This window comes from Carcharodon carcharias, chromosome 11, assembly GCF_017639515.1.
Source record: "Carcharodon carcharias isolate sCarCar2 chromosome 11, sCarCar2.pri, whole genome shotgun sequence".
In the NCBI taxonomy this organism is placed as follows: Eukaryota; Metazoa; Chordata; class Chondrichthyes; order Lamniformes; family Lamnidae; genus Carcharodon; species Carcharodon carcharias.
The window spans coordinates 61,319,696-61,334,583 of NC_054477.1; the positions used below are offsets into that span (position 1 = coordinate 61,319,696).

The following is a 14,888-nucleotide window of genomic DNA, read 5'->3' on the forward strand; positions in this document are numbered from 1 at the left end:
GTGAGGTTATTCACTTTGGTAGTAAGAGTAGAGAAGCAGAATCTTTTTTAAAAGGCAGAGAGACTGGGTGTAATTGTACAAGGAAAACAGAAAGTTAGCATGTAGGTAAAGCACCCAACATGCAAATGGCATGTTGGCCTTTATTGCAAAGGGATAGGAGTACAAGACAAAGAAAGACTTGCTACAATTATATAGGGCTTTGGTGTGACCACACCTAGATACTGTGTGCACTTTTGAGCTCCATATTTAAAGAAGAATAGGCTTGCATTGGGAGTGGTATAGCAAAGGCTCACTAGATTGGTCCCTGGGATGAGAGAGTTGTCTTATGATGAGAGGATCCAGTTTGGGGCTGTCACATAATTTTAGGAGGTACCCCATTGTAATCAGTTAGGCACGTGATGTTCAATTCACAGAATCATCTTCAGCTGCAGCACCTTTAAAATGCTGAGATCACGCTGTTTTTTATATATAATAGCTATATTATATAATTCTCATTAGTAAAGTATAATCTTAATAGATGCTATAGATAATAATATACAATAGTTTATCCAGAGATCATGCATTTTTACTAATAGCTGTATTTAATCACTGCTGTAAGCATTTGTTTAGATTATAATTTAGTTGAACTTTAAGCCCAATTCCATGAGAAGAACACTTCACAGTGAATCATGAAGACAGTTTCTAATCCATTATGCAATTTCCACCTGTTTGTTTTACTTCCAGCTTTAAGTGACTTGAAGCTTCCACCATCAAAAAGCTGTCGGCAAAGCAAAAATCATATAGAGTTTTCAGGTGATTCCAGGGGAGAAGACAGTCTCGATCCTGTTTCTAGGCCCACTGCTTTTTCTGAATCTGCAAACCAAAACACAGAGTCTTATTCAGAACAAATCCAGTAAGTGTAATTGATACACTGTTTATTTCTAGATCAGTGTGTTTGCTATTTAAAATAGAGTAATAATTTTAAATAATAATTGTAAGTGCTGAAAGTCTGAAACAAAAGTAGAAAATATTAGGAATACCCAACAGGTCAATCAGCATTTGAAAGAGAAAGATCAATGTTTCAGGTGTAACCTACCTTTGTCTTCCAGATGCTGACTAACCTGCTGTTTTTCCACCCACAAATTGACTCTAGACCCAAGCTTTCTGCTGCTGGACTGCAACACTTCCTGAACTTTTTCCTCACATATGACTCTAATCTAGAACTAGGTCTTGAGGAGCCATTCCTCTCCCCAAGAATAGTCAAACCTCCACTTACAGCTTCTGTCTGGCCCTGCATCCAAGCTAGGGGTTGGCCAATGTACAAGTTTCCCACAGCAATCCTCAGTTATTGCAAACCATGGGTCAGACAAGTATGGTCCAGGGGGATTAACAATAGGAGTGTCAGAAATCATGGGATTGTACTGATTCCTGCCTTTCGTAAGACTGTAATGGGGATGGAGTAGTCTGCTTGTTGTCTGGTGACACAGCAGCAGAGGCATGACTAGAGCCTACAAAGAGGAGATTCCTGACACATCCTTACCAATCCTTCAATTTTATGACCATCATAGTCCAAAGCATTGCTCATAAATGGCATTCATAGGCCTCAGAGCTGAAAGTCTATAATCAAATTGTAGGTCTGTAGTTTTATATTTATTTTCTTTCTGTGTTCCATAAACATTACAAATTGAGAGAAGGACAAGGAGAGGTAGTGAAAAAGTACCTTTATTCATTTAATATTTAATTCATTTTCAAAACACACCAATTGAACTTTGAAGTTTATTAATTGTCTGCAACTTTGTCTTATTGTTAATGCCGATCGCTTAGACCTGTGACACAAAATCAAATTTCTAAAGGGAGAGAAAGATAAAACTCAATTAAGACAAAGGCAGGAAGGCAAATTGTTTCCTTATTCTAATTCGAGTTCCATTGAAAAATGCTGAATTTTGAAAACAAACAAATTCTTCTTCAGATAAACAGTTGGATAAGGATAGAAAGGTGAGGGAGTTTCTGGCAGTCACCACCTGCCTTAGTGGAAACGAGTGGAGAGTGGATGGAGGATTGAATCAGATGAGTGACAGTAGAGCAAGGGGGTGAATACAGAATTGAATTGGCAGTTCAAATGGGGGAAGGGCAAGTGTGCAGATGGTAAGAAGGGAATTGTGTAGTGGGATCTGACGGGCAAAGGGTACAATGGGAATTGGGGTAAGGAATGGTGAAGGGAGACACTGAGGGCCACATTTTCTCCATAAACTTCACCCTAAATGGAGCCTGCAGCCATTAGTGAATTTATATTCCCATGAATGGACCATATCTTCTGCAGAGTGGCAACCACCACAAGATTGCCACACTGGTCCTTTTTACTTTTCTTAGACTGGAGCTGCATATTTCCCGCCCAGACTTCCCACCCCAGCCTGTTGAGAAATGTGCAGTGCAGCAACTCCTGGACTCCCTTTTGTGCAGTGCAGGAGACGTGAAGACGCGCCGCCATTTTATGGCACTAGTTGCTGTTAACTAGTAAGTTCAAAGGTCCCAATCGCTTTGACAGGACGGAAGATAAGTGGGTGAGGGATTAGGATGGGCTGAGTGCTCAGGGGGAGAGGGTGGGGGCGTGTTAGGTGGTTAGGAGGGGTTGGGGGGAATTCGGGGGGCAGTAGAGGCTTGGAGGTGCAGTTGGGGGTCGACCACTGTCCAGGGTGTGGGGGTTGAATGTGAGCACTCTCTGGGAAGGAGGAACTAAGCAATGTCCAGGAGTTTGGGGCAAGTGGGATGAGCACCGTCCTGAGGGAGGGGGTGTGGTTAATATTGCTGTGAGTGCTTTGACACTGTACCTGATTTACTTAGAATTTTGCAGGTTTCCTACCTGCTACGTAAATCCATGTAAAAACCAGGGTATGTATAGGGCATACAGCTCAAGTCTGGGAGGTTCTGACCAATCACAGAGCAATCTGGGCAGGGTAAAACCAGCAATCGGAAGTTTAAACTTCCCACGTAAGTACCAGGGCTGGATTTACTTCAGGACTTCCGATGGGTCCCACGCGTATCTTTCAGGGTACCTCCAGTCTCTGGCTATCTGGAGACTGGAAGATTTTGGCCAATATCACCACATCAGAGGAATTCAATGGGTGGAAGTAAGAGATCCCATGGCACTGTTTGAAGAACAGCAGGGGAATTAACACTTTGAATCCTGGCCATCATTTATCCCTTGCCAAACTAAAACAAGACAGATTAATTGGTCATTTATCCAATTTGCTTTGTGGACCTTGCTTTGTGCAAATTGGTTCCCAAATTTGCTTGCCCAACAACAGCGACCACACTCCAAAAGTAATTAATTGCTTGTAAAATGCTTTGGGATATCCTGAGGATGTGAATGATATTATATAAACACAAGTTTGTTCTTAATATATAATGTTTATTTTGGCAGATGCAGTAACTACAATTCATTGCAATTGGAATCATCAAACATGTTTCCGCAACTCCAGGTAAGAGTTTTATTAATATTTTTTAAATATGCAGGGCAAGCAGCAGTGCTTTGGTAAGACTATTGTTTACAAAAACATTTAATATACTTAATTGTCACACACAATTGGACTGCTACTAAACAATTAAGGCCATGAATGAGGAGCAAAATAAGGCAATGATTCCAGACAGACGCTGTGTTCACCAGGTTTCTATTTTGTTGAAGTTTTACTTAATCTATGAGTGACCCCTTGGAGATAACCAGCATGTAGTTCTTCTTAAACTCTTTAATTACATTTTTTTTTTTCAAAAATATGCTTTATTCATTAAATTATCTAAAAGAACATTACAAAACTATTTAATGAAAAGCCTCATGGGAAGTACATTGTTCTCTGGACACAGTTCAGTGTCTTGCTTTCATGGAGCCTCTTGGTTATCTGACCCTGAAGTCACGTTTACATCATCATTAACATCATTGTCTAATTAACATAATCATTAACCCTTTGTGGTTTTCACCTCTCTAACCTTGCCCTGTCCATGAGAGGAGGCAGAACTCTCTCATCCCCGAGCATGCTAGAAAACAACCTGAGGCTATTTTCAAGTGGTGTTCTAACTTCTCCCCAGGAATTCTACCCAAGTCTTCCTATCTTCCTATCGGCCCTAGTTCAAACAGGCAAAGATCCCTTTTTGGACCTCGTGAAGGTCCCAAGAGTCAAAAAGAAGTCAACCTCTGGGAGATCAATAACCTAAACACAGAGTATAGAAATTTTTTACAGTTCTGTCTGTGACCTGATACAGGCCATGGTCTCCCCATTTCAGACTGGGAGGGTACTGCACAGAGTTTTGGGTTGGGCTAGTTTACATGCACTGGCATCTGTCCCAACAATTTAGTATAGGCAGAGTGACCAATGCACAGTACTTGTGTCCTCACAATGAGCATACCTTCCATCATGTTGTGTGGCACGACCACTGTGCTAAATGGAATAGATTCAGAACAGATCTAGCAGCTCAAAACTGGGCATCCATGAAGCGCTGTGGGCTTTCAGCAGCAGCAGAATTATATTTAACCACAATCCCTAACATATGGCCCGACATATTTCCCACTCTACCATTACCACCAAGCCAGGGGATCAACCCTAGTTCAATGAAAAGTGCAGGAGGACATGCCAGGCAGCTCTAGGCATACCTAAAGATGAGATGTCAACCTAGTGAAGCTAAATCACAGGAATGTTTGCATGATAAACAGCAGAAGCAGCATCTGATAGAGCTAAGTGATCCCACGACCAATGGATAAGATCAAAGCTGTACAGTCACATCTAGTCATGAGCGATGGTGGACAATTAAACAACCAATTGGAGGAGGAGACTTCACAAATTCCCATCCTCAATGATGGGGGAGCCCAGCACATCAGTGCAAAAGATAAGGCTGAAGCAATTGCATCCATCTTCAGCCAGAAGTGCCGAGTGGATGATCCATCTTGGCCTCCTCCTGAGGCCCCCAGCATTAAGGATGCCAGTCTTCAGCCAACTCAATTTACTCTATGTGATATCAAAAAATGGCTGAAGATACTGGTCCAAACGTTGATAAAAGAACTGAACTTAAGATGAGAGGTGAGAGTGACTGCCCTTGACATCAAGGCAGCATTTGACTGAGTGTGGCATCGAGGAGTCAGGAAAATTTAAGTCAATGGGAGTCAGGGGGAAAACTCCAGTTGGAATTATACCTAGCTCAAAGGAAGATGGTTGTGGTTGTTGGAGGCCAATCATCTCAGTCCCAGGACATCACTGCAGGAGTTTCTCAGGGTTGTGACCTAGGCCCAACTATCTTCAGCTGCTTCATCAATGATCTTCGCTCCATCATAAGATCAGAAGTGGGCATGTTCTCTGATGATTGCACAGTGGACAGTACCATTCGCAACCACACAGATACTGAAGCAGTCTTTGTCCATATGCAGCAACACCTAGACAATATTCAGGCTTGGGCCAATAATAAGCAAGTAACATTTGTAAGTACTGGGCAATGACCATCTCCAACAGGAGAGAATATAACCAACTCCCCATGACATTGAATAGCATTACCATCGCTGAATTCCCCCCATTAAGAACATCTTGAGGGTTACCATAAGTAGAAAGTGAACTGAAACCAAATTCTGTGGCTACAAGAGCAGGTCAGAGGCTGGAAATTCTGCGGCGAGTAACTCACCACCTGACTCCCTGAAGTCTGTCCACCATTAGCAAGGTACAAGCCAGGAGTGTGATGGAATACTCTCCACTTGCCTGGATGAGTGTGGCTCCAATAAAACTGAAGATGCTTGGCACCATCCAAGACAAAGCAGCCCGCTTGATCAGCACCCCATCAATCAATTTAAACAATCACCCCCACCATCACCTGTGTATAGTGATAGCAGTGTGTACAATATACAAGAGGCGCTACAGCAACTCACTGAGGCTCCTTCGACAGTACTTTCCAAACACGCAACCTCTACCACCTAGAACAACAAGGGCAGCAGACACATGGGAGAGCCACCATCTGGAAGTTCCCCTCCAAACCACACACAATCCAGACCTGGAACTATACGCCATTTCTTCACTGTCGCAGGATCAAAATCCTGGAACTCCCTCCCTAACAGAACTGTGGGTTTATCTGCACCAGACAGACTGCAGAGGCTCAAGCAGGAGGCTCACCACCACCTTCTCATGCGCAATTAGGGATGGGCAACAAACGCTGGTCTTGCCTGCAACACCTACATGAGAAAATTTTTTAAAAATTCTGATCCTAAAAGCAATTGAACGGAATACTCTCTAATCTTATTCAGCTCAATATGTTGTATTCCCCAAATAACATGCATATGACTAGATTGGGACTGAAGTCTTGTATTCAATAGATTATTTGCTTCCTTATGCTTAACAAACTTTAGAACCTTTAATACCTTGCATAACCACTGATCCTTGCAATTTACAAGAAAGATTTAATGAATGAATACATCTTTACTACTAGAAGGAAACATAAACTGAGCTTTCCCCTTCACTTAGGTGAAATATGCTCATCTTTGACATCAGTGACATTAGAAAGGATTGTATTTGGGAATTCTTGAAACCCAATCACAAAGATTCAATAAATAGGCCAGGAGTTTATGGCCCCTCCTACCCAGTGGGATATTATGGTCCTGCCGAACTCAAATGGAGATTTAAATGGCTCACAGCATCTGCCAGGGGTGGTGGGGTGGACACGCCACAGCAGGATAGCAAAGTCCTGGTCATAAAGCTTTTTTTAAAAAATAGCACGGGCCCAGAATAGGATTGTATAACCGGGCAGCCTGGGGCCAACTGCTCAGGGAGTCTTTTGCATTGAAAAAATACTTTAAAAACAAAATCTTGGCTGTTTGTTGCAGTGACTGCTGAAGAATCTTGAGTGAGACTAGCCCATCACCTGTCCTAGTCATTGAGGTCTGCAGATAACCCCCTCAGATGCTGGGGTAAACTTCAAAGTAATCACATAAACAATTATCTCCCTTGAAAGCAAAGTTCTTTATCTCTTAAGGGTTCAAAGCCGACATAGTATACAAGGGTTTAAGCAGAAGCTAAACGACTTTAGAACCATGCACACATTCACTCAGTCATGAGAGAGGGTCTTTAGATACAAATGAACCCTTAAAAGTCTAATCTTTCTTTAACTTAGCAAGTAACTAACTTTTTTCTCTTTGGGTTGGGGGAAGGTAACTTTTAGTCCAGCTTTGAAACAAGGGTTATACAGGCTCTGCGTGCAGCTGCAGCTAGTAAATCAGTTAACTGGCTTAAACAGGTATTCAGAAGCTAGATTCAGACAGCATAAAAGCAAGCCGTCTACAGTGCCGATTTTTTCTTTGGGCTGTATTAGAGTGCTTCAGTTGGAGTTTGGTGAGAGACAGAGTTCAGTGAAGAGGGAAGGAGGTCATTCTTTCATTTTAACCTTTCCTCAGTAAGAAAAGCGGTGGCCTTGGTAAGTAGGACCTAGTAAGCATTTCTTCTGTCCTTAATATTCTCTAAACTAGAGGAAGTAAAAGTAAAGGGAGTGATTTAAGGCTGTGTCATGGCAGGGCAGTTTGGACAAGTGGAATGCTCCTCCTGTGCAATGTGGGAAGCCAGGGACACTTACAGTGTCCAGTGCGACCATGTATGCAGGAAGTGTCTCCAGTTGCAGCTACTTGAAATCCATGTTTTAGAGCTGGAGTTGTGCCTGGAATCACTGGGGACCATCCGCAAGGATGAGATCTTTGTGGATAGCACATACAGTGAGGTGGTCCCACCGCAGGTAAAGAGTGCACAGGCAGAAAGGGAATGGGTGACCACCAGACAGAGTAAAAGCACTAGACAGGTAGTGCAGGAGTCTCCTGGGTTCATCTCCCTCTCCAACAGATTTTCCGTTTTGGATACTGCGAGGGGGAGATGGTTTCTCAGGGGAATGCGGCAAGAGCCAAGTCCGCAGCACCACAAGTGGCTCAGCTGCACAGAGTGGGGGAGAAAGAGTGGGAGAACAATAGCGATAAGGGATTCTATCCTAAGGGAACAGATAGACTTTTCTGTGACCACAGGCGTGACACCAGGATGGTATGTTGCCTCCCTGATGCCAGGGTCAGGAATGTCACTGAGTGGCTGCAGGACATTCTGAAGAGGGAGGGTGAACAGCCTGAGGTTGAGGTCCATATTGGTGCCAACAACATAGATAAAAAGAGGATTGAGGTCCTGAAAGCAGAATATAGGGAGCTAGAAAATAATTTAAAAAGCAGGACCTCAAAGGATTACAGGATTAATCTCAGGATTACTCCCAGTGCCATGTGCTAGCAAGATCAGGAATAGGAGAATAGACCAGATGAATGTGTGGCTGGCGAGATGGTGTAGGAGGGAGGGATTTAGATTCCTGAGGCATTGGGACCAATTTGGGGGAAGCTGGGACCTGTACAAGTTGGGTGGGTTGCATCCCAGCAGGACCGGGACCAATATCCTCACGGGTATTTGCTAGTACTATGGGGAATGGTTTAAACTAGATTGGCAGGGGCATGGGAACCTGAGCAGAAAGACATAAGAGAGGGAAACAAAGATAGAAATGAAAGACAGAAAAGTAGAAAGCAAAAGTGGAAGGCAAAGGAAACAAAGGCTAGCAGCAAATAGAATCATAGTACTTAAAAAAGGTGTGTAAAAATGTTAAAAAGACAAGTCTAAAGGCACTGTATCTGAATGCACGGAGCATTCACAATAAGGTAGACAAATTAACAGAGCAAATAGATGTAAACGGGTATGATATGATTGTGATTACAGAGACATGGCTGCAGGGTGACCTAGGTTGGGAACTGAATTTCCAAGGTTACTCAATCTTTAGGACGGATAGGCAAAAAGGAGAAGGAGGTGGCTTGGCATTGTTAGTTAACAATGAAATCAGTGCGATAGTGAGAGAGGACATAGGGTCAGAAAATCTAGATGTAGAATCAGTCTGGGTGGAACAAAGAAGCAACAAAGGGCGGAAATCATTTCTGGGAGTTGTCTATAGGCCTCCAAACAGTAGTGGTAAGGTAGGGGATGACATTAAACAGGAAATTAGAGATGCATGTAACAAGGGTGCTACAGTAATCATAATCTACACATAGACCAGGCAAACCAAATTAGCAATAATACTGTGGTGAATGAATTCCTGGAGTGTGTACAAGATGGATTTTTAGACCAGTATGTCGAGGAACTGACTAGGAGAAAGGCTATCCTAGATTTGGTATTGTGCAATGAGAAATGTTTAATTAATAATCTTGTTGTGCAGGAACAGTGACCATAACATGATAGATCTCTTCATTAGGATGGAAAGTGAAGTAGTCCAATCTGAAACTGGGGTCCTAAATCTTAACAACGGGAGCTATGAAGGTATGAGGCATGAGTTGGCTAAGATAGGTTGGAGAACTTCATTAAAAGGCATGACGGTGGATAATGGCTAATATGTAAGGAATGAATATGTGCATTGCAACTGTTATACATTCCTTTCTGATGCAAAAACATAAGAAAAGCAGCCCAACCATGGGTAACAAAAGAAAGTAAGGATTGTATTAAATCCAAAGAGGAGCTACCCTAAGGTCTTGAAAGAAGTGGCTGGTGAAATAGTTGATGTACTGGTTTTAATTTTCCAAAACTTCTTAGATTTGGGGAAGGTTCCATTAGATTGGAAAATAGAAAATATAACTCCTTATTTCAAAAAGGGAGGGAGACAGAAAGCAGGGGAAGAATTTTCCAGGACCCGCTCGCTGACGCGTAGTGACGTCATCAGGCGGATGTCCCGACATTATCGCGCATCATTTAGATTTTCAGCTCGATGGGCGCACAGCCAACTCGGCTGCGCGCCCACTGAACTGTCAAAGGCCTATTAAGGCCTGCTTAAAAACTAATTAAAACAGTTAAATGAGCTGCCCGTCCAACCGTGAAGTTGGTAGCAGGCGAAGAGTCCATGCAGCCTTCGCATTTTTCATGAAACCTCATCCACTGGCGGAATGAGGTTTCATGAAGTGTTTTAAAATTCAGTAAAAATTATTTTAAAAATTCATTGACATGTCCCAGCTCACGTGACACTATCACACGAGGGCACATGTTTTAAAAGTTTTCTTTCCTTTAGTTAAATTTTCAAATATCAAACTGGGAATGCTCAGTGCTTCCAGGTGAGCGTCACGCTGGGCGGACCTTAATTGGCCCGCCCTCATAAAATGGCAGCACAGACCCGATCGGTGACATCGATTGGGTATGCACTTGTTCCCGCCCGCCCCCACACACCCCCCGTAACGGGGGCAAAATTCAGCCCCAGGAAACTATGGGCCTAACTTCTATCATAGGGAAAATGTTAGAAGCTATTATTGAAGATGTTATAGCAGGGCACTTAAAAAAAATTCAAGGCAATCAGACAGAGTCAACATGGTTTTGTAAAAGGGAAATCATGTTTAATCAATTTATTGGAGTTCTTTGAAGGAGTCACATGTGTTGTGGATAAAGGGGAACCGGTGTATGTAACAGTTAGATTTCCAGAAGGCATTTGATAAAGTGCCGCATCAAAGGTTATTGCGGAAAATAAAAGCTCATGGTGTAGGGGGTAATATATTAGCATGCATAGAAGATTAGTTAGCTAACAGAAAGCAGAGAGTTGCCATAAATGAACTTTTTTCTGTTTGGCAGAATGCGACGAATGGTGTGCCACAGGGATGAGTGCTGGGGCCTCAACTTTTTACAATTTATATAAATGACTTGGATGAAGGGACTGAAGGAATGTCAGTTAAATTTGCTAATAACACAAAGATAGGTAGGAAAGTAATTGTGAAAAGGATGTAAGGAAGCTACAAAACAACATAGATAGGTTAAGTGAGTGGGCAAAGATCTGGCAAATGGAGCATAATGTGGGCAAATGTGAAATTGTTCATTTTGGCAGGAAGAATAGAAAGAAGGCTTATTATCTAAATGGTGAGAGATTGCAGAGCTCTGAGGTCCAGGGGGATCTAGGCGTCCTGGTGCATGAATCTCAAAAGGTTAGTTTGCAGGTACAGCAGGTAATTAGGAAAGCTAATAGAATGTTATCATTTATTGTGAGAGGAATTGATTACAAAAATAGGGAGGTTATGCTTCAGTTATACAGGGCACTGGTGAGACCACATCTGGAGTATTGTGTATAGCACTGGTCTCCTTACCTAACGAAAGAAGTAAATGCATTAGAAGCAGTTCAGAGAAGGTTTACTAGTCTAATACCAGGAATGGGCAGGTTGTCTTAAGAGGAAAAGCTGGACAGGTTAGGCTTGTATCTACTGGAATTTAGAAGAGTAAGAGGTGACTTATTTGAAACCTTTAAGATCCTGAGGGGTCTTGACAGGGTGGATGTGGAGAGGATATTTCCTCTTGTGGGAGAATCTAGAACTAGAGGTCACTGTTTAAAAATAAGGGGTCGCTCATTTAAAACAGAGATGAGGAGAAATTTTTTCTCTGAGGGTTGTGAGTCTTTGGAACCCTCTTCCTCAAAAGGCAGTGGAAGCAGGGTCTTTGAATATTTTTAAGGCAGAGCTAGATAGATTCTTGATTAACAAGGGGATGAAAGGTTATCGGGGTTAGGCAGGAATATGGGGTTGAGATTACATTCCGATCGACAATGATCTTATTGAATGGTGGAGCAGGCTCGAAGAGCCGAGTGGCCTACTCCTACTCCTAATTCATATGTTTGTGTGTATATAATGTTGCTAGAAAATGTAGCAAGCCTGAGGCTTGGGAGCAATTTATGATTCAGCAAAGGAGGACCAAAAGATTGATTAGGAGGGGAAAAATAGAGAATGAGAGTAAACTTGCAAGGAACATAAAAGCGGACCAAAAAAGCTTCTATACAAATGTAAAAAGAAAAAGATTAGTAAAGACAAATGTAGGCCCCTTACAGTCTGAAACAGTAGAATTTATAACAGAGAACAAGAAAATGGCAGAGCAACTAAACAACTACTTTAGTTCTGTTTTCACAGAGGAAGACACAAATAACTTTCCAGACATACTAGGGCCAGGATTTTACAGTCGGCTTGCGGGGGCGGGCCCAACAAGCCGGCATGTAATAATGACACGTGATGACGTCGGGCATGCGTCCTGACGTCATCACACTCTCTCGCTGTGTTTCTTCGGCGGTGCACCAGAGTCAGCTGTGTGCCTGCTGATAATTGATAAGCCTATTAAGGCCATTAAACAGGTAATTAATATGAGTTTTACACTGTCCGTCCAACCTAAAGGTTGGTGGGCAGGCAAAAGGCCAAGTGGCCCTTACATTTCTCAGGAAACCTCATCCACAAGTGGGATGAGGTTTTCTAAAGCTTTTACGAATTAAATAAAGACTTATTGTGAAAAAGTAAAAACATGTCCCATCTCATGTGACACACTCACATGAAGGGACCTGTTTCCTTAAATTTTTATTTCATTTATTTATTTTTTTAAAAAGTGCTTCAATCTCCCTGAGGCAGCTCCGTACCTCAGAAAGATTGAAACTCTCTTTCGCACGCATGTGAGATAGAGCGCTGGATCCAACTCTCCCTCCTCCCTCTGCCCTCATAGGTAGTGTTCGCTACTGCTCGCACCATTATGCTGGGTGGGCCTTAATTGGCCCACCCGCATAAAATGACGGTGTGGAGCCAATCGCGACCACTCCTGCCGAGCCCACCCGGCGCAGGAAATATTCACGCCTAGGGAATCAAAGGTCTAGTGAGAAGGAAGAATTAAAGGAAATTAATATTACTAAAACAATAGTGCTGGAGAAATTAATGGGACTGAAAGCCAATAAATCCCCAGGATCCAAAAATCTACATTGCAGGGTACTAAAGGAGGTGGCCATGGAAATAGTGGATGCATTGTTGTCGTCTTCCAAAATTCAGTAGATTCTGAAACAGTCCGGGCAGATTGGAGGGTGGCGAATGTAACTCCACTATTTCAAAAAGGAGGGAGAGATTAAACAGCAAATTACAGACCGGTTAGCCTAGCTCAGTAGTAGAGAAAATGCTAGAGTCATTTATAAGGGATATGATAGCAGGACACTTAGAAATTATCAATGGTAGCAAAGTCAACATGGATTTAGGAAAGAGAAATCATGTTTGAGAAACCTATTGGAGTTTTTTGAGGCTGTAACTAGCAGAATAGATAAGGGACACTCACTGGATGTGGTCTATTTGGATTTTCAGAAAGCTTTTGATAAAGTCCCACATAAAATTAAAGCACGTGGGATTGGGGTAATATATTGGCAAGGATTGAGAATTGGTTAGCAGACAGGAAACATAGAGTAGGAATAAGTGGGTCTTTTTTGGAGTGGCTAGTGGGGTACCGCAGGGATCAGTGTTTGGGCTCTAGCTATTCACAATATATATCAATAATTTGGATGAGGGACCCAAGTTTGCTGATGACACGAAACAGTGGGGATGTGAGCATTGAGGAGAGTGTTAAGAGGCTTCAAGGTGATTTAGACAGGTTGAGCGAGTGGGCAAATACATGGCTAATGCAGTATAATGTGGAGAAGTGTGAAGTTATCCACTTTGGTAGGAAAAACAGAATGGCAGAGAATAATTAAAAAGTTATAGATTGGGAAATGTTGATGTACAAAGGGACTTGGGTGTCCTTAAGAAGGCAAATGGTATATTGGCCTTCATTGCAAACGATCTTGAGTACTGGAGCAAGGATGTCTTACGGTTGTACAGGGCCTTGGTGGGACCATCCCTGGAGTATTGTGTGCAGTTTTTGCCACCTTACCTAAGAAAGGATATACTTATCATAGAGGGAGCGCAGCAAAGGTTCACCAGACTGATTCCTGGGATGGCAGAATTGTCGTATAAGGAGAGATTGGGCCAACTCAGCCTGTTTTTGTTTTGGATTTCCAGCATCCACAGTTTTTTGTTTTGATCTCTGTATTCACTGGAGTTTAGAAGAAGAATGAGGGGGGATCTTATTTAAACATACAAATTTCTGACAGGGATGGACAGACTGGATGCAAAGATGATATTTCTTCTGGCTGGTGGGGGGGGGGGTGGTGTGTGTGTGTGTGTGTGTGTGTGTGTGTGTGTGTGTGTGTGTGTGTGTGTGTGTGTGTGTGTGTGTGTGTGTGTGTGTGTGTGTGTGTGTGTGTGTGTGTGTGTGTGTGTGGGGGTGTGTGTGTGTGTGTGTGTGGGGGTGTGTGTGTGTGTGTGTGTGTGTGTGTGTCGGCGGGGTGGGGGTTGTGTCTAGAACAAGGGGTCACAGTCTCAGGATATGGGTAGACCATTTAGGACTCAGATGAGGAGAAACATCTTCACTCGGGGTGGTGAACCTATGGAATTTTCTACCACAGAGGGCTGTGGAGGCCAAGTCACTGAATATATTTAAGAAGGAAATAGATTTCTGGATTCTAAAGGCATCAAAGGGTATGGGGAGAGTGTGGGAGTATGGCATTGAGATAGAGGATCAGCCATGATCATATTGAATGTCAGAGTAGGCTCGAAGGGCTGAACCACCTACTCCTGCTCCTATTTTCTATGTAAAGTTTAGAAACAGGAGCATATTATGTTTTTTTAAATATACCTGTGCTGTAGTTTATATGATCTGTGTAGTCTCCCTTCATAATTTTGTGACTTAAACTGTAAGTTCTATGAATCATTAATTAAGAGAATGTAATTTACCTCAGGTACAATTGAAGACAGCGGTAGTCCCCCAAGTTGAAAGAAAAATACATGTGTATCGTGACTTTGGTAAACAAATACATTCTGAACTCCTAAGTCAAGACTTAGAAACAAAGACCATCAGTGGTAAGTAAACAGCAGTTATGCTATTTTAAAATAATGAAAGATTTTATATATTTTAAAATAACAAAATATAATTTTATGATGCCTCCAGGACACACATTATTCAACAACCAAGAAGGTGAACAGATGTTTTGTTCCAAGACATTTGCCAGTATCAATCTTGCTTACAATATATTGC

The 14,888-nt window shown here is 42.4% G+C and overlaps 1 protein-coding gene across 1 annotated transcript in view; it reads left to right on the forward strand.

Annotated features, from left to right (window-relative positions):
- The window catches only part of LOC121284039, a 52,482-nt gene that overhangs the window by 27,255 nt on the left and 10,339 nt on the right, over positions 1-14,888 (forward strand). The window contains exons 3-5 of the mRNA XM_041199002.1: positions 724-892; positions 3,401-3,458; positions 14,593-14,713. Coding sequence (XP_041054936.1) covers positions 724-892; positions 3,401-3,458; positions 14,593-14,713 — 348 coding nt within the window. The remainder of the gene's footprint in view (positions 1-723; positions 893-3,400; positions 3,459-14,592; positions 14,714-14,888) is intronic.